Here is a 26,568-nt window from a genome sequence, read left to right as displayed (position 1 = left end):
GTTGCAGATAGAAATTCCACAAATACACCAGATTTTACTAATTTACACTGTGCATTGTAGCCTATTCAATTTCTACATAGTATATCACAACCAATACATTTTCTACATTGTATTTCACAGCCAATCACATCTTTCAATTAGTAGAGTTAACCCACACTTAATTAAAAGCCCATTGGCTAGTGATTATGAGTGATTGTCACACCTGTAACCTAAGATTGTGCTATAAATACAGCAGATGGTGCTTGTTACTTGCATGTTTGAGGTGAAGGTAAGTGACATGGATGGGAATTGACCATGAAAATGTACAGGCACTTGGAAATGTCCACAGAGTTTTGACTGACTCTAGGGTTTATTTGCGCATTCTTTTCCCAGGTCAAACAATGTCTGTGTTCATTTGTGTTGTGGGAGTCCTTGTGCTGCTGGCTCCTTGCTGTTTGTTGGTAGATATTGACACCAGCCATGATATGGTTGTGATGGAGATCGTTAAAAAGCACAATGATCTAAGACGTCTGGTTCGTCCTCCTGCCAGAAACATGCTGCAGATGGTAAGATGTTTTATGAACTTGTTCTTCAATATCGTTCTTATGATGATTTGATACAGCAATGCTTTTGTGTCTAGTCTATTCTTGAGTAGAACTTCCATGGATGGTTGAACATTACTTACTATAAATGATAATACACTAAATGATGCACATTGGAACTGACATTTTGAAGCTTTAAATGATCTCCCACTAGAACTGGAACCGCGATGCAGCGGCCAATGCCCAGAAATGGGCCAACCGATGCACCAAGGACCACAGCCCCAGAAAACAAAGAACTGTTGGCCGTATGATTCCTTTATATTCCTATTTGTAATGCCTGTCCTTCTGTCCTGGTTTCTAGTCCCCCATTATGATGATTCAGATGACTCCTTGTTCACAAAGTGGACTGTAGAAACATGGGACTCGTATGTACCGTACTGAGCAATTTCAACTACTGTTTACAGAACTTAACCCATGTTTTTTTTTGGTGTTTTCAAATATAACTTGTTGTGAGTCACTTTCACTGCATTATGCATAACTTTAAAAAAGAGGTATTGTTGGTCGGTTTGTCTTAACACTGGTGAGCTTTTTGGCAGTAATGTGTTTCGAGAAATGTAACAGCAATGATACTTGGTGTACCAATTATATTAATAAAGCTTGTGGGCATCATACACGAAGACCACCCACCTCCCCTTGTGTTCCATAGATTATGGAGTCTACAGCCTTAAGTGTTTAACTGCAACTGGTAGGTTATAGTGTTTCTTTGTTACAAGACCTCTCCAGAAAATGGCCAAAGGTGGCAACAATTATGGAGTTCAACTTTAATTATTTTACTTTGCTGAAACACAGTTGCCCAGTCTGTGAAGTCAAATGTCTTCTAGTGCTGCTGCTCTAAAACTCTAAAACTTGCTGTATGTAGTACCTTTACAGTAGAGTTGTCCTGTGTTCACAGCTTCTGAATGTGGCGAACCTTTATGTGTCCTCAAAAGCGATGTCCTGGAGTGAAACCATCCAAACATGGTACAATGAGGGTGAAGAGTACAGCTATAAATTCAACAGACCGAAACACATCGGCCGCTATGTTGGTCACTACATCAGAGTAAGTTCAGCTAGCCGGTATTTTTGGGTATAAATGTTAAACGGAATGTGTCACGTCTCCAATCTCTGTGTTTCAGTTGGTATGGGCCAACTCCAATCAGATCGGCTGTGGTGCTGCCCACTGCCCCAACAGCAAGTTCAAATATTACTACGTTTGTCACTACTGTCCCCGGTAAGGCCTCTGTGCTATTACAGTCTTCTGTTTCCTCTGGCAAGAACTAGTACAAGCCAGTGCTTTTTGTTGATTCACTGGTTCTGAGGTAGATGTTCTCCTGAAGCGTCCCACTGCAACTCATGATTGTATTCCTTTTGAAGTGGCAACCTCTTTGGAAGTAAGCCTTATCAGGCAAAGTGATTCTTCACAGATGTTCTACTAGTTAAGGTATGTAGTAACTTCACCATGGACTTTTTGTATACGGTTCCATCTTATATATGCAATGGACAGCATGTTCAATGTGATGTTCTTGAGTTTAAACATTTATTTTGTTATCCATTGATAGTAGTGAGTTGTATTTTTCTAGCCCATTTCCAGTAACAATTGAATGCCATTTAATCTACAGCTTAGCCCTGCAACAACCAGATCCCGAGACCATGAGATACACTCCTGTCAACTGGATCATGGTCATTGCACTTCAATATGCTGTAGCTGTATATTAAATCTGTCTATCCTCTAGAAACTACATAACACTTCACATTGACATCTTATTTTTTGTTGAACTATTGTGCTGGGTCACTGGCTTGAGCTATTAACCTGAGTGCTGTGGATAACTTCTGAAATAAATGTTGACTTAATCAGATCACAAGTTGTTTTTCACAATGTGTGTTTTGAAGTAGTCTTCCGCTTGCAATGCAGCTTTGTTGTAGTGGGACAATTAGTTTCCATTCATGAATCTGGATGAAGTTAAGAACGCAATTACAGCCAGGGACAGAGCTCAATGCATGGTTGGATGTCCATTCTGGACTAATGTTTGGTCAGTGAATTTTTAGATAAATATGATTTTTAGACCACTATCCTTCTAAGGTAATGCAGTAACTTTACCAGGCTACTCTGGAAGCAGGTTGAGACCCATTCTGGGATTTTTGGCAACTAGTTTCAAATTGGTGTTTAAGCAAAAAGGGGCCTTGAGTGCTCCCCATTTGATTTTCAACATAATGTAACTCCAAGGCTTCAGTGTGACCAGTGATTTTAAAGAGGCATAATTACATTTGCAAGTTTAGTTTTGGGGGGGCTGTGTTCCCCAGCTCAGATGGATGTGACAGCCAATAGATGTGTACAATGTTGAAATTAACAAATTATGTAATGTAACATGATGTGCTTCTGATACAGTGAATATCCACACACCCTTCAAATTACAGGTTCCAGGATGTTTCCGATAGGAAAATGCTTATGCTAAAATGTACCTGTCAAATATATCCGGAGCTCTTAAACAATGCGATCATTGCTTTCACTTTGGCATGAGTTGCCTTATAGCCTTTCAAAATCAATTTGAGGCCAAGGTCAGATGGGAGGGCACTTGTGTTTTCTCATCCAGTGTTCTTTTGTCAATGTTATACATGTCTTTCCCTTGAATCCTTTGCAAAATGTGTTGAATATCAGAGGGGTGGCCCCCCGAAGACAAGCTGTGGGGTTTTGAAAAGGCTAAAAACGTCAGGCGGGGGGTGCAGATAGACATTCCATGAATACATCCAATGTAGGTCCTCATTGAAATTTGTATACATAGTATATCCATCTAATCAATTTTCAACATAATATTTCACAGCCGGTCACATCTTTCAGCCTGTTGGCTAGTGATTGAGTGATACACCTGACCTATTATTGGTCAACTTCTCAACTATATCTTGAAATCCAGAAGAACATATACTGGTAACAGTATATCAGTTACAGTACACTCAAGATTGCACCCTTGATCATTTCATTCAATGTAGGTTATGATAATTCATTACCAGGATAGGAAATAACTTTGATCAGGATACAGAAATTGGGCAATACATGATGACAACAATCAAGGTATACAATGTTGAAATGACATACTCCTTGATTAGGCTTTTGTAAGAATGAGGTGGTATGAGACACCCCAAAATCATGATCTCAACAGGGGCAAAAACATTCTGTGGGGGGGGGGCACTGCCCCCCATGATAGAACATTATTATTCTAACTTTATTACATAAAGGAACAGACTGAGATCAAGGTCTCTTTTACATCTGGGCTTTGCATATACATGTTTACACATACAGTTCAGATTTGATTATTTTCAACTTTATCGTCATTGAACAAGTACAAATACAGTCCAATAAAATGCAATTAATGTCAAACCAGGAGTGCAAATAGAAGAAAGCAGAAAATGTACAAGCATTAAGTATATGTATATTACAAGTGGAATGTGTGGATGTGCAGTGAAGGCCAATGCAGTACAAATGGCAATACTAAATATGTAATTAAGGCTAATAGAGGGCAGAAAATGTACAAGAATCAAGTATAGTGTATGTTACAAGTGGGATAAATAGTTATGTGGTACAAATGGCATTCTAAAAGGCATTCTAGATGTGCAATCGAGGCAAATTGAAGGAGTAAGATAACGTGCAACCGGGCTGCAGGTCTCCGAGGTAGACGTGCATATAACAACTGTAAAAATGTAGGAAGGCATTTCGAAATGTTGAAAGAGGCAAATTGAATACGCAAGGTGCATGTGCAACTGAAGTGCAGGGACAATAGCAGAGCAGTAAGCACCTGGGGTAGACACGTACCTGCAACAACTGAAAACTTCCATTATCAGGCTTTGCAAGGCAGTGTCAGAGTTGTACAAAGGGAGTAGTGCAACAAGGTCCCTGAGAGGCGGGGGGGTATGATTAGTGGTGGGTCGCAGAGTTCAACAGGGTTACAGCAGATGGAATGACACTGTTCCTGAGCCTGCTGGTGCGGGAACGAAGAGATCAGTACCGCCTGCCTGATGGTAGGAGGGGAAACTTGTGGCGTGGATGTGGAGGGTCCCTGATGATGCCCCGCGCCCTACATAGACACCGTTTGCGCTGGAGGTCTATGATGGATGGGAGCTTGGCACCAGTGATGTGCTGGGTGGTTTTCACCACCCGTTGCAGGGCCTTCTGGTTGGCTAGAGAGCAACCACTAAACCACACTGTTGTGCAGTAAGTCAGAATGCCCTCGATTGTGCAATGATAAACGTTCACAAGGATCCTGGAGGACAGACAGGCCTTCTTCAGCCTCCTCAAAAAGAACAGGCGCTGCTGTGCCTTTTTGACCAGGGTTGAGGTGTTGAGGGTCCAGGAGAGGTCCTTGGAGATGTGGACACCCAGGAATTTGAAGCTGGGCACACGCTCCACCTCAGTGCCATCGATGAGAACTGGGGTGTGACTGCAGCTTTTATACTTCCTGTAATCTACAATGAGCTCCTTGGTTTTCTTAGCGTTGAGGGTCAGGTTGTTGTCAGTGCACCCGGCCGCCAGGCGCATGACCTCCTCCCTGTAGGCTGACTCGTGATTGTCACTAATCAGGCCTACAAACGTGGTGTCGTCTGCGAACTTGGCGATGGTGTTAGAACGGTATACAGGAACACAGTCGTGAGTGAAGAGGGAGTACAGGAGTTTGGGAAATTGTTTAGGTACAATAATTAAGAAATTGCACAAAACGGACAAAACAAAATGATCACAGATCAAAACAATACAGCAGCAAATTGTTACATTTACACAGAGGTTATTCCCCTGATAGCAGAAGGACTTGCATTCCCTGAAGCAGTAACAAGCAACAAAAATAAAAATCCTCCAATAAATGGGTAAGGTGGACTCTCTAACCACCCGGACTCTAACCAATAGTTTTTTACCACTGTTATTTCAAAGCTCTGGGGCAACATTCTGAATGGTCTCTGGCCCATAGCGAAGTACAGAGGTCCATTATTGGCATGGACATGGACACCATTTATAGTGAACCAGCCCATTCAGAAGAGATCTAATAAAAGTTGAAAGTCCCGTCCAGTTTTCTACAGACCCCAAATAGGAAGATGTGACAGATTTTTAAAACAGAAGCCCTCAGTCGCACTGCACATGGGCTCCCAGACTGAGGAATTAAAGGTATTAATCACACCTGCATGGGCTCCAACTAATGATATATAGACACAATGTATGCATTGGACTGACTGATACTCCTCAAACCTTGCACTTGTTCAGGATGTGAAGGTACTGACTTGTGTTTATATGGTGGAAATGTAGAGAACTTGGGATGTGTCATTGGCACAATATTTCTAATGAATCTGTGTAGGTGTCAGTATTCTCCCAGGTAACTGTACTTTCCCATTTCTAGGGTCCACACAGACCATTTGTGTCGAGGGACTCATTTCCTTGCCGCATCCTTGCTGTTCATTGGCTGATGTTATCATCAGCAACATTGAAGTCCAGAAGGAGATTGTGGACAAGAACAGTGAACTGAGACGTGAGGGTTTATCCACCTTCCAGCAACATGTTACAGATGGTAAGAAGGCTGAACCCGTAATGGAGTTAATATGGAAACATCTGATCAGGATCAAGGATCATTGAATTTCAGGTTTGGCAACACTGATCGCAACTCTGACCTGAGTTTTCTAAATAGTCATTTTCTCTACAGAACTGGGACGGCGGTGAAAAGAAATGGGTCAAACGGTACACCGTGAGAAACATACTGCTGAGAAAGTTCAGCAGTATGTTTCATAATTTAAATACACCGTAGGAAACCAGTCAGTTAAATGGAGACTGTTGAATTTAAGTCATCACTGATATTCTAATTTAACTCCATAGCTCTGTGCAGTGCCTAGTTAAAACAACTCCACAACAGCTGCAGGATTTTCTAGCCCTGCTGTATTTAATCTTTACAGAGACAATGGTGTTGTTCACAGCCTCTGTCCACCAATGTGGCTGAAGCTTTCCTTGCATCAGTTCCTCCATGAATTTCTCCAGACCCGTCTGTAAGCTGTTGTTGTTAGTTTGTGCAAACACCCAACTTTTTTTTTAAGAGTTTGCAATAACAGTTAAGAAACCCATGGACATGTGACTAGTGCTATAAATACTGATAACTCACCACCAAATACATCTCATCAATCGCTTTCATTCAGGGCGTGAAGGTAAATTCCAGTTACCTAAACTAATGGCAACATTAACGATTAACATATTGATCTGTGATCAATATTCTCCCATGTTTAACCGTTCTCTTTCTCTTTTATAGGATGGCCACAATTACCCTCTTCATTTCCGTTGTGGGACTCCTTGCCTTGCTAAAACCTTATTGTTCATTAGCAGATACCAACACCAGGAACCCTGCAGTCCAGAAGGAGATTGTTGACCTGCATAATGACCTGAGACGTGCGGTTCAGCCCCCAGCTAGAGACATGTTGCAGATGGTAAGAATCACACAGCCTGAAACATTTGATTGCTGCAGTTTAGAACTGTCAGCTGATTATAACCTAACCTATATGGTTCTCCCCACAGAGCTGGAACAGGGAGGCAGCTGCCAATGCCCAGAAATGGGCCAATCGATGCATCCCAGGCCACAGCCCCCCCGACCAAAGAAGAATCCGCAGTATGCTAACTAACTTTCCAACCTCCTGTAAATGTGGCATAGCATGGATTGGACAATGTTTACTGCTCACAAATTATAAGAACAGTACTTTCTGTTTTTTATTTTTTATTTTTATTTTTTTTTACTAAGAAGCTCAGTGCATAGCCTAGTCAAAACAACTCTACCAAAGCCTCCAGGAATGTCTAGCCCTGCTGTAAAATGTGCTGTGTAATATTCTTCACGAAGAAATGAATGGTGTTGTGTTCACAGCCTCTGGATGTGGAGAGAACTTGTTCATGTCCACCAATGAGAGACCCTGGACTTCGGCCATCCAATCCTGGCACAGTGAGGTCAAGGATTACAATTATGATTCCAACAGGTCCCTTAATGGAAAGGTGGTTGGTCATTACACTCAGGTCAGTTGAATTTATCACTCTCATCAAATGTTGGCTGTAACTGAGGTAGAGATGTAGATAGGTATAACAAAAAAACACAGCCTTACTGTCACTTGCTTTCAATAAGTCACCTTCCTGCCTTTTTATTTTACCAGCGAAGTATGCTAAGAGCAGATTATTATTTACTGCATATTAATTTAATTGTCTTGATCAGTTGCAAAACTGCAGGGTTTTCCACCTTGTCGGCTTCGAGAATTAGATCCAGCAACCTTTTGTGTACTGGCCCAATGTTCTTGACCACTAGGATACCCTGCTCTTTCTTTCTCTGCTCTCTCAGGTGGTATGGGCCACGTCCAAGGAGATTGGCTGTGGTGTAGCCCACTGTCCCAACAGCGTGTGGAAGTACATCTACGTATGCCAGTACTGTCCTCCGTAAGTCCCCTTTGTGCTTAGTGCTAACGTTCCTCATTTATAGGTTAAATCATTGATCAGCAAAAAACATTTAACATTTTCTATTTTACTCTATATATTTAGCTAGGAAAAGCTAAGCAAACTTAGTTCAGTCGGCCTGCAGGTAGAAGTGTCTGTGGTGAGCTGGTGAAGGGCCTTGAGCTGTTATTCATAGATAGTAGCCAGTAGACATATGTTTTTGATAATTACCATGACAAGCATTCGCATGATATTGCAATGATTGTCATGCCAGTTCATTTTACAGTGCAAATTGGTCAGTTTGCATATTTAACATGTTACATTTTCACTTAAAATGTTAATTTATGATAGCTACAAATCGGTATTCCATAATGGTTGACTTTAGTTCAGATATCAAAGGCCTGTTAACAGGACCACATTTGTGGTTCAGCCGATGCAGATTTATCTTCCTTTTGGTTTGTTTGCTTAGTTTATTGTATGTAGCTACTGATGCTTGTGAGCTTATCCTGAATTAAGGTTTCTTGTTCCTGGTGAGAGTCAATACCTGGTTTCCTGTGTGGCAGTCTGTGTCAATAACCTCTATGCTATTTTACAATGGTCTGTTGGTTGGTCACATTCGCTCTTCTTGGCCGTCTTGGCAATCTGGCAAGAACTACAAATAAAAGCTGTATCCATGTAAATAAATAGTGAAAGCTCAAAGACAATGAATATTTGAAAAAACATACTCAATCTGAACCCGTTCAATTCAATTATTGTATATTTGTGTTTCCTTGAAGTGGGAACTACATAGGGGAAAAGCCCTACAAAGCAGGAAGCCGTTGTGCTGATTGTCCCAATAACTGCCAAGGTGGCCTTTGCCAGAGTTCTACAGGAGGTACAGGTATATTGTAATTGATTTATTTATTTTTGACCATTAGCAATTCTCTTTCTGTTATTGTCTTCTAATGCTATGGTAATATGGTTTACAGTATAGAGTCGGGAAAGTTGTGCCTCTGGTTTAAAAACAAAAGATACCAATCAGATTTTTTTAAATATTACAATCTTGGATGTAAATTCATTATGCACTGTACATTTCATTATCCCTCTACAGCTTAGCCCTGCAAGTTCACCAGCGACTGGATCATCTGAGAAGGTCGACTGAACTTAATGAATCATCATTACCAATATATGCTGTATGTTATTGAAGTTGTCTGTCATGTCTAATTCCCATTGACATCTTGGTCTGTTTTCATAGTAGTTGGGTCTCTGGATTGGGGTTTTTTGTCAAGTAAATGTCTTAAGCATCAAAATAAAAATATTTTCTTACCACAACAAGACAAGAGAATGCCATGTAGCGAGGACATTGACTTTCCTTAGAGTAGTAAAATTTCATAACCGACAACATACAGTACCACATGTGACATCTTATAACTTTTAATGTACTATACAGTATTTTCTAAACCACAACCAAAAATGTTATCTAGAATGTCAAAATTACATTTGTTTCCTTATGGGGAAATGTTGTGTAGGAGAAACCAGGCGCAGGGTCTTGTGTTCAAAAGTAAGACTTATTCCAGACACATAGGAATAATGCTTTATGAGTAGGATACAAGAGGTAACCTCCATTGAGAAATAACAGTGTGTGAGTGTGTGAGTGAGAGAGAGCCCTTCTTGTGTAATTGCTCTCCTTCTCTCTCACACACATGTAAAATTACCACTGTCACATTTACAAACCTAAATTAGGAATGCAACCAAGCTCAGAGCCAATGTGCCTACAGGGCCATACGCAAACAGCAATGAGCTCAACACCACTGAAGGCCACAACGAAGTGGAAAGACAACTTTTTAGGGATACAGATCCATTCTATGACAACAACCTTAATAGATAAGCATGGACACAGTGACACTCGTCACCATCTATATCTATCGATCCAGCACAAAATGATGACCAATGCACGGACCAGCACCACAAAGGCAGGATGATAAAATATGCTTTCACTCACCAAGGCTGAGGGCTCACTTGAAGAGAAAGGTGGCACGGCGGTTCTTCCTCTGGGCAATCTTTTCGATGACTTTAGGAATGAAGTCATGTAGCTGCTGAATCAGCTGGCTTTCGATGGACAACATGGCCAATGCATTGAGTCGCAGCTGTCCCATGGTATTGCGAGTGAAGGTTTTTACGGGTGGCATCTCTGTGTTGCCTCAGCTAGTGCCGCAACAAACTTTGGACCGCCAGAGAAAAAGGTGGCAAAATCTGCAATAAACACCTTCAGGATGCAAAGGAAACAAAGTTTCTGCAAGGTCAGGATCAGCTGGTGAGCATAGCAGTAGTTCCAGCACACCCTTAATGCTATTAGAGAGGCCGAGTCCACAAACTCCAAAATCCTCTCTGTCATTGTATTGTCAGGCAACATGTATCGCAACACAACCACCATTTGTGATTTACAGCAGACATCAGTTGTCTCATCTGCCTGTATGGCAACAAATGATGTCTCGTCCACTTGCTTGGCTATCTCCTCCCTGTACACTTCCTACATACAATCTAACAGTTCTTTTTGTACAGTGCTGGATATCCCTTTGAAGATGGGCTGAGTGTCATAGTGCCTCTGATGTCTTGAATTGCCCTCACACACAGTCTCAAAAATGCATCTGAATATTCCAGGATTCAGGGAGTCCACCGACTCATGCCCCCGCAGTGCGGTTTCACATTTTCCACACAGTTTAACCCTTTGGCGCGTACGATCACACCGGTGTGATCAATCTAGAGTGGTCCCTGGAGCGTACGATCACACTGGTGTGATTAGAACGTCATGTTTAGAACGCACCATTAGCATACCTAGCTACAAGTAACGTAACAATGGCTGGTAAAACCGCGCAATTATTTACTCACATTTAGCTCAAACAGTGTTTATAACTTTATTTCCTGATTGTAATTGTTTCAAGACCATACTGTGATATTAGCCAGGTAGAAAGCATTCAAATCGGGACAAGAAGCGTTACTTACGTACCAACAGACAGCCAACACTAATGCACAAAAACGAATTATATTAGCGACTACTACAGATCAAAACCATTGCAAAAACTTTCTAGAAGTTACGTTCCCCGTTGTATGCATTTTATATAGTTTATTCATTTTCACTGCACTGAATAACTGGTCACGATTTGTTAGCTATGTTTTGCAATCCTCTCAGAAAGATGTTTTAAATATTTTTAACCCGTCCTCGACAAAGTTCCATCTCCACCAAATAGCAGACATTTATTTGAAAACAGAAGGGTGCCTTCTTTTGTATGCTAACCGTTAGCCACTTTTTCTTCAAAAACCACTCTACATTAGACAATCTACCCTCCTCGCTCTTCTTGCCGACTAATGTTGGACCCAGACAGACAGACAGCCAATCAGGTCTGAAATAAGAAATTACGCTGTAGTGGGGCTACCGGCTGTCAGCCCCACTTAACATTCAATTTGTGTGATCTACATTGATCACACTAACATTCTGAGCATGCATATGCATATTTTCACACGTACAACTACTCTAAAACACTCGAAACTAAGACTAGTGGTGTTGTTCACCTCAAAGAACATGACGATGTAGTATTGCTCAAAATAAAGTCGTGATTTTCGCGATATAAATCTTATTTCAAATAAACTGTTATTTCCTGTTTACTAGTCAGTTTTATCCCCAATTTAATCAATCCACATGTTTGATTCAGGGTTTAACTCGTTGCAATATCTTAATACACAGTTGTGTAAACTATGGCTTATTGCCATAAATTACCATGTTGTGGGAGAAAAAATGACTGTGCCTTCGGGAACAACTCGGGGTAAGTGGACTTTTTCACAAATATGATTTTTGGACGAACTATCCCTTTAAAGCAGTACAGGGCAGCAGTGAAATCAGAGGTAGCTTTGGAGAGTCGATGTTGATATTCATGTCACCGAGCAGCAGAAAGCGATACTGCAACGGTGAGTAGTTCTGCTAGTTCAGAAAGAAATTATTCATTAGTTTTAGAGGATGTTAGAGTAGAGTAGTGGTGAGCAAATGGGATGATTTATAAGCGATGTATTCAAATGAGAGGAATGAGGGAAGTTTGGTTGTTTTATAAATGGGTTTGTGCAGAACATCAAGGCAACAACTATGGCCGTGATGCGGGGATGGCACAGGTAGCTATAACCAGGGGGGAGTAGCTAGATTCAGGATGAGAAAATTGTCTGGTAGTTGCCAGGTTTGCAGCAGGTGCACTGGAGAGGCAAAAGTATGACAACCCCGAAAAAGGGAATGGTTCTGCAGGTGGTGGCTCCCTCCTTAGCCTTCCTAACGGATTCTTCTCTAGTTTTGCGTTTGTCACTACCGGTAGCATGAGATGGTACCTGCAGCCCATTCAGGTTGCACTGGTAGTCCAGCTCTTCTTGGATGGCCATCCGTACCTTCCGTTTGCTGTGTCTCCCAGTACAGTCTCAAGAGCATGGAGGAGACACCAGGAGACGGGCCGTTACCCGAGTAGAGCTGGACAGGGCCGTAGAAAGGCATCAACCCAGCAGTAGGACCGATATCTGCTCCTTTGTGCGAGGAGGAACCTCATTGCTGCTATCCCTGCATTTCAGTTGCACATGCTTCCTTACTCCTTCAATTTGCCTCAATTGCAAATTCAGAATGCCATTGAGAATTGCCACAACTAATTGTCTTACTTGTACATACATTATACTTAATACCTGTACATTTTCAGTGAATTTGTGAATTTTCCACTGCACATGTAGAATTGCCATTTGTAATGTTTCTTCATTAACTGCACACTCATTCATTCCACTTGTATATACATATTCTTGTAAATTTTTCTTAAATTATATGGATAATTGAATTCCACCTACTGTAGGTTTGGCACCATGGATATCAACTGTGACCTGAGTTTTTATAAATGTTTTCTCTACATGGGACAGGAAGCCAGTGGCCAATGACTCGAAATGGGTCAAACGATGCACCAAGGAGGAACGTCACTAAGAAGCAGACAAAGTTCAGCAGTATGTTTCTTCATATTTATATACAACATAGAAAACAGGTCAGTTAAACTGAGACTGTTGAATTTAAGCAGTCACTGATATTCCATAACTCTGTGCAGTGCCTAGTTAACACAACTCTACAACAGCCACAGGAGTATCTAGGCCTGCTGTAAAATCTTTACAAAGAGAATGGGGTTGTGTTCACAGCCTCTGGAGGTGAAAAGAACCTGTCTATAAAACCAATTGATTCTTCACAAGAGTGTATTGTTCTACGAGCAAAGGTATGTAGTAACTCTGCCATGGACTTCATTCATACAGTTCCATCTTATATATGCAATGGACATTTTGTTTAATGTAACATTCTGGAATAAAACAAATTAATTTCAGTAATTTAGTGGATGCTTTCATCCAGAGAAATATTAAATAGTGAGTCTATTTCTAGACAGTTCCCACTTCCCAGTAATAATTGACTGCAATGTCTTCATTTAATCTATACATCTACAACCAGATACTGAAACACCTTGAGATACTTAGCTTTCAACTGAGTCATGATAATTTCACTTCAGTGTGCATTAGCTGTATGTAATTGAGGGTGTGCATCCTCTGTACACATCTCCTGCTGAACTTGTGTGCTGGGTGACTGGGTTGAGGTATTAGCTTGAACACTACTGTACATGTGAAAACGCTGATTTAATCAGATCACTTGGGTGGTTTTAGATTTTTTACACAAGATGTCAAGAGTGTCTTAAGGACACAGTTTGTAATGCAGTAACTTTCCCAGGCTACTGTGAAAGGGGTTTGCTCCTAGTTATTTTTTTGAAGAGGTGCGTTTGAGCAAGAAGGGGCCTTGAAAAGTATGGTACAAAGGTCCTTAGAACCATTTGCTTTTGTACTTAATCTAACTTCATGGCTGAAGTGTGACAGTGATTATACTTCAGTGTGAATCAGCTGCTGAAATAACAATTTTGTGAAATAATGTTTTTATTTAGCTTGTGAAAGAACAATTAAGTCATATCATGAAATAACAATTTAGTGAAAGTGTGCAGTAAGCCCACAATGGAGAAACTCAAACTTATGACCAATTTCCCCACAATGTAAACTGAATTGGGTTCCCTAATTTTGTGTGTGCTCTGTGATTAAACATTATATTGTTCCTGTCTGCTGCGGTCTATTACCAATCGTTTTTCGCAACTGTTATTTCAAAGCTTTGGGGCAACATTCTGAATGTTCTTTGGTCCATGGAGAAGTACAGTGGGGAGAACAAGTATTTGATACACTGCCAATTTTGCAGGTTTTACCACTTACAAAGCATGTAGAAGCAATTTTTATCAAAGGTACTCTTTAACTGTGAGTGACGGAATCTAAAATCAAAATCCAGAAAATCACATTGTATGATTTTTAAGTAATTAATTTGCATTTTATTACATGACATACGTATTTGATACATCAGAAAAGCAGAACTTTATTTGGTACAGAAACCTTTGTTTGTAATTAGAGAGATCATATATGCTTCCTTTAGTTCTTGACCAGGTTTGCACACACTGCAGCAGGGATTTTGGCCCACTTCTCCATATAGACCTTCTCCAGATCCTTCAGGTTTTGGGGCTGTTGCTGGGCAATACGGACTTTCAGCTCCCTCCAAATATTTTCTATTGGGTTCAGGTCTGGAGACTGGCTAGGTCAGTCCAGGACCCTGAGATGCTTCTTATGGAGCCACTCCTTAGTTGCCCTGGCTGTGTGTTTCGGGTCGTTGTCATGCTGGAAGACCCAGCCACGACCCATCTTCAATGCTCTTTCTGAGGGAAGGAGGTTGTTGGCTGAGATCTCGCGATACATGGCCCCAAACATCCTCCCCTCAATACGATGCAGTCATCCTGTCCCCTTTGCAGAAAAGCATCCCCAAAGAATGATGTTTCCACCTCCATGCTTCACGGTTGGGATGGTGTTCTTGGGGTTGTACTCATCCTTCTTCTTCCTCCAAACACGGCGAGTGGAGTTTAGACCAAAAAGCTCTATTTTTGTCTCATCAGACCACATGACCTTCTCCCATTCCTCCTCTGGATCATCCAGATGGTCATTGGCAAACTTCAGACAGGCCTGGACATGCGCTGGCTTGAGCAGGGGGACCTTGCGTGCGCTGCAGGATTTAAATTTATGACGGCGTAGTGTGTTACTAATGGTTTCATTTGAGACTATGTGCCCAGCTCTCTTCAGGTCATTGACCAGGTCCTGCTGTGTAGTTCTGGGCTGATCCCTCACCTTCCTCATGATCATTGATGCCCCACGAGGTGAGATCTTCCATGGAGCCCCAGACTGATGGAGATTGACCGTCATCTTGAACTTCTTCCATTTTCTAATAATTGAGTCAACAGTTGTTGCCTTCTCACTAAGCTGCTTGCCTATTTTCCTGTAGCCCATCCCAGTGTTGTGCAGGTCTACAATTTTATCCCTGATGTCCTTACACAGCTCTCTGGTCTTGGCCATTATGCAGAGGTTGGAGTCTGTTTGAGATTGTGGACAGGTGTCTTTTATACAGGTAACAAGTTCAAAAAGGTGCAGTTAATACAGGTAATGAGTGGAGAACAGGAGGGCTTCTTAAAGAAAAACTAACAGGTCTGTAAGAGCCGGAATTCTTACTGGTTGGTAGGTGATCAAATACTTATGTCATGCAATAAAATGCTATTATTAAAAAATCATACAATGTGATTTTCTGGATTTTTGTTTTAGATTCTGTCTCTCACAGTTGACGTGTACCAATGATAAAAATTACAGACCTGCAAGGAAAACCTGCAAAATCGGCAGTGTATCAAATACTTGTTCTCCCCACAGTACATATGTCCATTATTGGCATAGACAAGGCCCTAAATGATTCCCACCATTAATAATGAACTGTTTGGAACCAGCTCATTCAACGAGATCTAACAAAAGTAGGAAATCCCATCCAGTTTTCTACAGACTTCAAAATCAGTCAAATTCACTGAATAACACAGCGTCATTCTGAACAATGATATTATTTTGACATTTGACACTTGCTCTATTGGTCGGCCTCTCTGCCTCGCTCTCTATCTCTCTGTGTTTGGGACACGACATCTACGCAGTAAGAATAAGAAATATATGAAGCAATAAGAAACCAGGCAAGCCTAGTTCAGCCGGACCGCAATAGAAGGTATTGTCCTTTTGAGATTCTATTTCATTTCATGGCATAAGAACGTATTTTCTTCTTTCGTGGCATAACAAAATACTTTTTTCTTTCATTTTGAATGACAATGATACAATGATAACTATCAAGAAAGGTGACTAACTAACTAACATTTTCATCAAGTGAAATGACGAGAGAATCGTGGAAATACACGATTCACAATAGATTTGAACTTGAGCCTTCCAAGTGAGGGGCACTGTCTTTAACTACGCCACAGCATTATGCATTTGTGGAAGGACTCTGTAGATGTCCACCAATGAGACAGATATGGTACCTCACAACTAAAGATTGACTAATATCTAGGTACTTTTCTGCGGTCAAAGCTTTCCTTGCATCAGTTCCGCTATGAATTTCACCAGACCCGTCTCCAAGCTAGTCACGCTAGTGTGTAAAAGCACAAAACTCTTCTTTAAGGGTGTGCAATGACAGTTAAGAAAGCCATGGACATGTGACTAGTGTTATAAATACTGATAAATCACTACCTAATACACCTTATCACTCGCTCTCATTCAGGACGTGAAGGTAAATTCCAATAACTTTAACTAATGTCAACATGAACTTACTGGAATCTGTTAACTTGAATTAATCTGTGATAAATTCTGTCCCATGTTTGAACATTCTCTTTTTAGGATGGCCACGATGACTCTCTTTATTTCTGTTGTGGGACTTGCTTTGCTGCAATCGTACTGTTTTTCAATAGATACCAACACCCAGAACCCCGCCTTCCAGAAGGAGATTGTTGACCTGCATAATGACGTGAGGCGTGGGGTTCAGCCCCCAGCTAGAGACATGTTGCAGATGGTAAGAAAGACACAGCCTGAAACATTTGATTGCATTTCATCTACCTTAGATCTGACAACATGCTGATTGCTGCAGTTAAGAAACTGTCAGCTGATTAAAACCTAACCTATATGGTTCTACCCACAGACCTGGAACAATGAGGCAGCTGCCAATGCCCAGAAATGGGCCAATCAATGCATCCCAGCCCACAGCCCCGCCGACCAGAGAAGAACCAGCAGTATGCTACTTTAACCTTCCTACCTCCTGTAAATGTAGCATAGCGTGAATTAGACAATATTTACTGTTCACAAGCTATAAAAAACAGTACTCTCTATGTATTTGGGTTTGTGTGTGACCACAGTCCCTCACAGAGACTAGGTATGTTGAATTTAAGCAATCACTGAACTTTTTAGTAGCTCATTGCATAGCCTAGTTAAAACAATTCTACCACAGGCTCCAGGAATGTCTAGCCCTGCTGTAAAATGTGCTGTGTAATATTGTTTTTGAAGAAAATAATGTTATTGTGTTCATAGCCTCTGGAGGTGGAGAGAACTTGTCTGCGTACCCCTTTGAGTCAACCTGGAAGAAAGCCTTCAAATCTTGGCAAAGCGAGGTCAAATTGTTTAACTTTTCCAATGAAATAATTGATTGGGAAAAGGTTGGTCACTACACTCAGGTCAGTTGAATTTCTCACACTGTCATCCAATGTTTGGGGTAACTGAGATAGTGATGTACAGTGGATATAAAAAGTCTATATGCCCCTGTGAAAATGCCAGGTTTTTGTAATGAAAAGAATGAGACAAAGATAAATCATGTCAGAACTTTTTCCATTTTTAATGTGACCTATAACGTGGACAATTCAATTGAAAAACAAACTGAAATCTTCAAGGGGGAACTTTTTTGAATAAAAACCTTACAATAACCTAGTTGCATAAGTGTGCACACCCTCTTATAACTGAGGATGTGGCTGTGTTCAGAATTAACCAATCACATCCAAATTCATGTTAAATAGAAGTAATTACACACCTGCCATCATTTAAAGTGACTCGGATTAATCACAAAGTTCAGCTGTTCTAGTAGGATATTCCTGACATTTTCTTAGTTGCATCGCAGAGCAAAAGGCATGGTCCGCAGAGAGCTTCCAAAGCATCAGAGGGATCTCATTGTTGAAAGATATCAGTCAGGAGAAGGGTACAAAATCATTTCCAAAGCATTAGATATGCCATGGAACACAGTGACGACAGTCATCATCAAATTGAGAAAATATGGCACAACAGATACATCACCAAGAACTGGACATCCCTCCAAAATTGATGAAAAGACGAAAAGAAAACTGATCAGGGAGGCTTCCAAGAGGCCAACAGCAACATTAAAGGAACTGCAGGAATTTATGGCAAGTACTGGCTGTGTGCTACATGTGACAACAATCTCCCGTATTCTTCATATGAATGGGCTGTGGGTGGGGTGGCAAGACGGAAAGCCTTTTCTTACAAAGAAAAACATCCAAGCCCGACTGAAGTTTGCAAAACCAAACATCAAGTCCCTAAAAGCCTGTGGGAAAATGTGTTATGGTCTGATGAAACCAAGGTTTAACTTTTTGGCCATAATACCAAAAGAAGAAGAGTGGGCAAATATTGCCACGTCAAGATGTGCCATGCTAACAGACTGCTACCCAAAAAGACTGAATGCTGTAATAAAATCAAAAGGTGCTTCAACAAAGTATTTGTGCGTACTTATGCAACCAGGTAATTGTGAGTTTTTTATTCTTTATTTCCCCCCCCTCAAAGATTTCAGTTTGTTTTTCAATTGAATTGTTCACGTTATAGGTGACATTAAAGGTGGAAAAGTTCTGACATGATTTATCTCATTCTTTTACATCACAAGAACCTGGAATTGTAACAGGGGTGTGTTTACTTTTTATTTCCACTGTATGTAGTTAGAAAAAGTATTTAAATATGTCAGTTGCTTTCAATAAGTTACCCATTTGCCTCTTTATTTTACCGGTGAAGTATGCTAATTTGTATTCACTGCAACAACCTGGGAGCAAATATGTTTAATTGTCTTGATCAGTTACCAAACTGCAGGATTTTTCAGCTTGTCAGCTTTGGGATTTGAACCAGCAACCTTTTGTGTACTGGCCCAATGATCTTGACCACTAGGATGCCCTGCTCTTTCTTTCTCTGCCCTTTCAGGTGGTATGGGCCACTTCTAAGGAGATTGGCTGTGGTGCAAACCACTGCCCAAACAACCCCAAGTGGAAATACATCTTGGTATGCCAATATTGTCCCCCGTAAGTTCTCTTTGTGCGAGCCTAGTGCTTAATGTTCTTGTCGGTTAAATCATTGATCAGCAAAAAAACAATTTACTACCTATTTTTTAGATTAGATTACACTTTATTGTCATTGAACAGTACGAATACAGTACAACAAAATGCACTAAACACCACTGGGCTACAGTACATCCCCTCCCTATATTTAGGGACTGATCGTTATTCAGGACATGGGTATCCAGATGATAAAGCCCCTGAAAATATAAAAATGGCTGACCCACTGTACGAACACCTGACCTAATAAAAGTGGAAATATTAAAACTTATATAGCCCAGCTTAGCTATATATTTAAAACGCAGAACATATTCTAACTTAAAGAATTCATCATGCCTGAAAATTCGAGGCCATAATTATTATAGGGTTGTTTTTACTTTTCCATATTAATTATTAATATTGTAACACAACTACGGCACCAGCTGATACTCAGCCTAATATTCATAATGTTGCACTAACTGCATTCCCTCCTTGTGGCTAACTGAGGGAGCAATAGTTTCCATTATTATTTATTGTTGCGTTTACTGAATATACAATTAAATGTCCCTCCCTTGAACTTTCTAAAAAAGAAAATGTAAACCCTACCCAAGACTGAAATTTTTAAAGCATGACCATTCCCCATTTCCCTCCGTTTCTCATCATGTAAAATTCTGATCTCTACCTTAAATTACGAATATACAAGGCCAGCCTAGTTCAGCCGGCCCGCAGGTAGAACTGACTTTGGTGAGCTGGGGAAGGGCCTTGATCTGTTATTCATGGGCCAATTCTAGATAGTATGTTTTTACATACTACCATGATATTACCATGATCCAGTTTGCGCTGTGCAGTTTTCACCACCCTTTGCAGGATCTTCTGGTCGGCTATAGAGCAGCTCCTAAACCACACTGTGGCGCAGTTTGTCAGAATGCTCTTGATTGTGCAGCGGTAAAAGTTCACAAGGATCCTGGAGGACAGGTTGTCTTTCTTCAGCCTCTGCAAAAAGTACTGGCTCTGCTGTGCCTTTTTGACCAGGGTTGAGGTGTTGAGGGTCCAGGAGAGGTCCTCGGAGATGTGGACACCCAGGAATTTGAAGCTGGGCACACGCTCCACCTCAGTGCCATCGATTTGAACTGGGGTGTGACTGAAGCTTTTATACTTCCTGTAATCCACAATGAGCTCCTTGGTTTTCTTAGCGTTGAGGGCCAGGTTGTTGTCAGTGCACCCGGCCGCCAGGCGCATGACCTCCTCCCTGTAGGCTGACTCGTGATTGTCACTAATCAGGCCTACCAACGTGGTGTCGTCTGCGAACTTGGCGATGGTGTTGGAACTGTGTACAGGAACACAGTCGTGGGTGAAGAGGGAGTACAGGAGGGGGCTCAGCACACAGCCTTGTGGATCAGGGTGGAGGAGGTGAAGTTGTCTAACCTGACAGACCAGGGTCTGTTGGTAAGGAAGTACAGAGTCCAGTTGCAGAGAGAGGGGCTGATCCCCAGGTCATGGAGTTTGTTGACCAGCCTAGACGGGATGACAGTGTTGAAAGCTGAGCTGAAGTCTGTGAATAACATTCTCACATAGGTGTTGGTTTTGTCCAGGTGGGTCAGGGCGGAGTGTAGAGCCATGGAGATGGCGTCCTCTGTAGACCTGTTCGGCCAGTAGGAAATCTGGTAGGTATCCAGTGTTGGGGGGAGGCAGGACTTAAGGTGTGCCAGAACTAATCTTTTGAAGCAGTACATGATTGTAACCGCTTGGAAGACTTTCAGGCCAGACGCGGTTGACTACTTCAGCACTGGCAGAGTGGTTGCAGACTTTTGGGACAACCCGCCTGGGCCAGTGACATGTTGAATATGTCGGTTTAAGACCTCGGCCAGGTGCCCGGAACATGCTTTGAGCACACGCCGGGGGGACGCCGTCAGGACCAGCAGCCTTGCATGCATTCACCCTGCTCAGTGCGGACGACACTTCTGCTGTGGACAGTCTGAGGGGGAGGTCAGTTTTAATGCCAGGCTCTTTGTTGTCCCTGTTGAGGCGTGCGTAAACTTGTTGAACTCGTCGGTGAAGGAGGCGTTGCTGGCTGTGGGGGTGGGGTTATTTGGCCGTTAGTCAGTGATGGCTTGGATGCCCTGCCAGTGCGTTGGGGTTCGGAGTTGTTGTAGAAATGCTCTTCAATCCGCAGTTTGTGGTCTTTTTGAGCCATCTTGATGCCCCCTTTTCAGGTTGGCCCTGGATGAGCTGTAGACCGAATATAAAAGCTGCTTTGTGTGCCTTTAGCAGTTGTCGGACCTGTCTGTTCATCCATGGCTCACTGATGTCCTCACTGATGGTTTCACATGTTTAATGAGGGGTAAATACCTGGGGAGTAGGCCAGATTGACCCAGGTGGGGAAGGGGATGGCTTTGTAGGCCTCTGGAATGTTTGTGTACACATGTACACAAGATGTATCGTCTCCTCTGGTGGGGCAGGAGATATTTTGATGGAATTTGGGGAAAACAGATTTTAGATTTGAATGATTGAAGTCCCCAGCAGCGAGCGGGGCTGATCCCCAGGTCATGGAGGGTTTTGTCTGCTGTTTGCTAATGGCAGCCTGCAGTCTTTCATTGCTAACTTAGCATTAGCATCCGGGGGTATGTAGACTGCCATAACAACAATAGATGTAGACTCTGGGTTAAGCTAGTGTTTGTATACCAAAGGCTAGGTAGTGAAGGCCAATGGGGGATTATCTCCACGCTTCCCACGCCTTTGTATACGATTCCAACGCCGCCTCCAGGCACCACTAGTCGGCAATGCGAATAGCGTCTCCCAGGTCGTTCTTACAATCTCCGGTGGAGGGTGAAAGTTGTCAAAAACTCTTCATGTACATTGTGCTCTGGTGTCTAGGAGTTCCTATCGGCCATATCGACTGTATGCTAGGCTGTACTGAGTGAATGAGCTAAGAACTGTTAAGTAAATTACTGCTAATTTGCAAAAACTGGGTTGACGCTGAGCCGTGTGATGCACACAAGCCGCCATCTTGGTCATGAGGTCATATATTAGGAGTCTGGGAGGAGATTCATGTACAGTTAAAGAGAATGGTTAATTGAGGGGGATTACTTAGGTTATCTTTAGAGAATGGTTAAGACAGTATTGTCAAAGAATGTTAAGAAAATAAAGTTGACAAGCAAGGGAGACTGGTGTACAGGGATGTTTTAGCATTTCACGCATTGAACCTTTTCTGTCTTTGGTGCTGGCGTGTCAGCCCGCAACCCCACACCAACACTGTTGGGGAAAATCTGGGGAAACACTGCAGTCTGTCACATTTGCTTGTCTTGCACATCTATAGCCAGTGCGTTAGTTGAATGGACTGGGCCCAAACATGACCAACGAAAACAGAATTACAAATTATGAGTATTGAAAATAATGACATCTCAACGTCTTTCCCGGGGTAACATGTACTAATGAATCACTGACATATGCATTACAGACAATTGTGTAATTATGTAAATAACTGTCACACTAGTTCATGGTTGTCATGGTAGTTCAAGCACTGATTGGTCAGTAGGCTTATTCAGCAAGTGAAATAGTTATTTAAAACATCAATATTAAGGACCAAAACGGCGTTCCATAGTGGTTGACGTTTGTTATGCATATCAAGGGCCCTGTTCACAGGACAGCATTTGTGGTGAAATACCAGCATCCGTGGAAGGTTCAGCCGATCTGGCTTTATTTTCCTTTGGTTTGTTTGCTTAGTTTACTGTTTGTAGCAACTGATGCTCCTGACCTTATCTTTAACTAATCTTTCTTGTCCCTGGTGAGATTCAGGACATGATCTCCTATCTGGCAGTGTGCATCACTAATGTCTTAGCTATTTTACAACGGTCGGTCACATTTGCTCTTCTTGGACGGCTTCGCAGCCCGGCAAAAACAGTACTGATAAAAGCTGTATACATACAAATGGATAGTGAATGCTCAAAGACAATGAACACAAGAAAAACACACACTCAATCTGAAGATGTCCAATGAAATGAATGGATATTTGTGTGTCCTTGAAGTGGGAACTATATCGGGTATCATCCCTACAAAGAAGGACCCCGTTGTGCTGATTGTCCCAATAACTGCCAAGATGGCCTTTGCCATGCCAATTAAAATGCACTGTACATTTCATTACCCCACCACAGCTTAGACCTGCAAGTTCACCAGCGACTGGATCATCCGAGAGGCTCAACTGAACTGTTATTGAAGTTGTCATGTCTACACAACATCAAATTCCCATTGACATTAAGCCCAGGTGTTTTGTAAAAGCACTTTGTGACATCTGCTGATGTAAAAAGGGCTTTATAAATACATTTGATTGATTTGGACTGTTTTTAAACTAGTTGGGTCGCTGGATTGGGGTTAATTGCAAATAAATGTTGTCTTAAGCATCAAACTACAAGTACATTTATTTTCTTACAACATGAAGACAAGAGAATGCTATGTACCGAATACATTGACTTTCTTTTGAGCAGTCAAACGTCATATACCAAGAGACCATATACCATGGGTGTGACTCATCTTAATATACTATAAGGTCTTTATATACTATGGCCAAGAATATTATTGTGAACCACAAAAGTACATTCATTTTTTTATAGCTTCAAGACCAAAGCTACTAATGCTAGTTACCAAGGACATTATCTTGCATGGTAGGAACATACTCTAGTTGTTACAATGGTATACTTTACATTTGGGACAGGTTATTTGTCCTAAAATCCATCCCAACCAATAGAATTTCCTAAAGTCATGCATGTGATACTGCTCCCATCAGATAACCAGTCATAATTAGCCTGATGCTGAAATCCTGCATGAACCAATAACAAATATTGATGTAGGACTTGGACTTGTTACAACACTTTCTAATCAAAGCAAAGCGCCCTTAACAGAAGCAAATGGTCAGGTTGTGATGAGGGCCAGTTGCTGATGAGACAGATTAAGCTAGTGTTCAGATCAACTGGGAACTTGGACATTTTTAATCTCTCACCAGCAGAGCCATCGTCAGGAATCCTGGGCACCCTGCAAAGATATATTGCCTGGGCCCCCTCATTTATAGATGACATTCATGGTAATAAAATCTGTGGACCCAGCCAAGGCAGGTCCGTGTGTATCACAACCACCCTTCAATGCATTAGCTACATCCCTGCTGACTAGTGCTTTCAAGACCATTGTTGGGGGGAAAGTTCTGAATGGGCGAAATAATTTTTTGTGTTCATGCTACTTTAAATTCCAAGATGGAAACTAGGCCACAAAAAAGGAGATGAGGAGAGGGGATGTGAGGATAAGAAACAGCATTCCAAGGATTATAAACCAGAAGAAGTTCACAGTTTCAAAATATTCTAAAATGTTGCAGATAGAAATTCCAAAATACAGATGTTAAAATCCAATCCAATTTGTACATAGTATATCTAGCTAATACATTGTCTACATTGTATTTCACAGCCAATCAGCTACTTTCAATTAGTGGAGTTCCACACTCAATTAAAAGCCCATTGGCTAGTGATTATGAGTGTTTGTCACACCTGTAACCTAAGATTGTGCTATAAATACAGCAGATGGTGCTTGTTACTTGCATGTTTGAGGTGAAGGTAAATGACATGAATGTGAACTGACCATGAAAATGTACAGGCACTTGGAAATGTCCGCAGAGTTTTGACTGACTCTAGGGTGTATTTGCTCATTCTTTTCCCAGGTCAAACAATGTCTGTGTTCATTTGTGTTGTGGGAGTCCTTGTGCTGCTGGCTCCTTGCTGTTTGTTGGTAGATATCGACACCAGCCATGATATGGTTGTGATAGAGATCGTTAAAAAGCACAATGATCTAAGACGTCTGGTTCGTCCTCCTGCCAGAAACATGCTGCAGATTGTAAGATGTTTTATGGCCTTGTTCTTCAATATTGTTCTAATGATGATTTGACACAGCAATGCTTTTGTGTCTAGTCTATTCTTGAGTAGAACTTCCATGGATGGTTGAACATTACTTACAATACTCTAAATGATGCAGATTGGAACTGACGTTTTCAAACCTTAAACGTTCTCCCCCCAGAACTGGAACCGGGAGGCAGCGGCCAATGCCCAGAAATGGGCCAACCGATGCACCAAGGACCACAGCCCCAGAAAACAAAGAACTGTTGGCAGTATGATCCCTTTATGTTCCTCTTTGCAATGCCTGTCCTTCTGTCCTGGTCTCTGGTCTGCATTTTGATTATAGATTTGCAGATTTGCTCAAAATGTGGACTGTACTGTATAAAGCAGTTTCAACTCTACAGCAATTATAGTTATATTTTATATTTTATATATCTTAGGGCTCCTACTGCTGCTCTAAAACTTGCTATATGTAGTACCTTTACAGTAGAGAGTTGTCCTGTGTTCACAGCTTCTGAATGTGGCGAGAACCTTTACGTGTCCTCAAAAGCCATGTCCTGGAGTGAAACCATCCAAACATGGTACAATGAGGGTGAAGAGTACAGCTATAAATTCAACAGACCGAAACACATCGGCCGCTATGTTGGTCACTACATCAGAGTAAGTTCAGCTAGCCGGTATTTTTGGGTGTAAATGTTAAACGGAATGTGTCACGTCTCCGATCTCTCTGTGTTTCAGTTGGTATGGGCCAACTCCAATCAGATCGGCTGTGGTGCTGCCCACTGCCCCAACAGCAAGTTCAAATATTACTACGTTTGTCACTACTGTCCCCGGTAAGGCCTCGGTGCTATTACGGTCTTCTGTTTCCTCTGGCAAGAACTAGTACAAGCCAGTGCTTTTTGTTGATTCACTGGTTCTGAGGTAGATGTTCTCCTGAAGCGTCCCACAGCAACTCATGTTTGTATTCCTTTTGAAGTGGCAACCTCTTTGGAAGAAAGCCCTATCAGGCCAAGTGATTCTTCACAGGAGATGTTCTATGAGTTAAGGTATGTAGTAACTTCACCATGGACTATGTATACAGTTCCATCTTATATATGCAATGGAACCTAACCCTTAGTTAGTGTGACATTGTTGAATTAAACAAATATTAGTAATTTAAACTTTATGGCTGAGCTTAATGTAGAGTTTTTTTTTTAGGCTATTCCCAGTAACAATTGACTGCAATGTCTTTATTTAATCCATACAGCTTTGCCCTGCCACAACCAGATCCGGAGATACACTCCTGGCAACTGAATCATGGTCATGTCACTTCAATGTGCTGTAGCTGTATATTATTGAGGCTGTCCATCCTCTTTACAAATTTCCTTTTCAACTGATGTCCTGGGTGACTGGATTGAGGGATTAGCCTGAACAGTAACTGCACAATGTAATTTCTCAAATAAAATGCTGATTTAATCAGA

At 41.6% G+C, this 26,568-nt stretch overlaps 3 protein-coding genes across 10 annotated transcripts; all 3 read left to right on the top strand.

Moving 5' to 3' along the window:
- The first annotated feature begins 344 nt into the window (after positions 1–344).
- Positions 345–26,568, top strand: LOC105020438 (serotriflin). The gene is made up of 6 exons (XM_034290179.1): positions 345–545; positions 736–826; positions 25,620–25,768; positions 25,847–25,941; positions 26,085–26,154; positions 26,355–26,568. Exons 1-5 carry the CDS (start codon positions 381–383, stop codon positions 26,122–26,124), a joined length of 540 nt encoding a protein of 179 aa, XP_034146070.1. The 5' UTR covers positions 345–380; the 3' UTR covers positions 26,125–26,154; positions 26,355–26,568.
- Positions 6,621–9,307, top strand: LOC105020440 (cysteine-rich secretory protein 3). Of its 5 annotated transcripts, none has more exons than XM_010887470.4 (7): positions 6,621–6,725; positions 6,827–7,001; positions 7,090–7,180; positions 7,430–7,575; positions 7,892–7,986; positions 8,760–8,857; positions 9,074–9,307. In XM_010887470.4, the coding sequence occupies exons 2-7, from the start codon at positions 6,828–6,830 to the stop codon at positions 9,076–9,078; spliced, it is 609 nt and encodes a 202-aa protein (XP_010885772.2). In that variant the 5' UTR covers positions 6,621–6,725; position 6,827; the 3' UTR covers positions 9,079–9,307. The 5 variants fall into 5 exon arrangements, with proteins under 5 accessions (XP_010885772.2, XP_010885771.2, XP_010885773.2 ...); XM_010887469.4 differs by having other exon boundaries at positions 8,760–8,863; XM_010887471.4 differs by having other exon boundaries at positions 6,660–6,725; positions 6,898–7,001; positions 8,760–8,863.
- Positions 13,165–25,054, top strand: LOC105020439 (cysteine-rich secretory protein 3). 4 transcript variants are annotated; one of them, XM_010887468.3, is made up of 6 exons: positions 13,165–13,238; positions 16,857–16,957; positions 17,084–17,174; positions 17,470–17,612; positions 19,129–19,226; positions 23,390–25,054. In XM_010887468.3, the coding sequence occupies exons 2-6, from the start codon at positions 16,946–16,948 to the stop codon at positions 23,508–23,510; spliced, it is 465 nt and encodes a 154-aa protein (XP_010885770.2). In that variant the 5' UTR covers positions 13,165–13,238; positions 16,857–16,945; the 3' UTR covers positions 23,511–25,054. The 4 variants fall into 4 exon arrangements, with proteins under 4 accessions (XP_010885770.2, XP_034146069.1, XP_010885769.2 ...); XM_034290178.1 differs by lacking the exon at positions 13,165–13,238 and adding an exon at positions 16,501–16,678; XM_010887467.3 differs by lacking the exon at positions 13,165–13,238 and adding an exon at positions 16,510–16,678 and having other exon boundaries at positions 16,786–16,957.

This window comes from Esox lucius, chromosome 23 (genome assembly GCF_011004845.1).
Source record: "Esox lucius isolate fEsoLuc1 chromosome 23, fEsoLuc1.pri, whole genome shotgun sequence".
NCBI classification, from domain to species: Eukaryota; Metazoa; Chordata; class Actinopteri; order Esociformes; family Esocidae; genus Esox; species Esox lucius.
The sequence above is the reverse complement of the archived record's forward strand: the minus strand, read 5'-3'. Positions and strand labels throughout refer to the sequence as shown.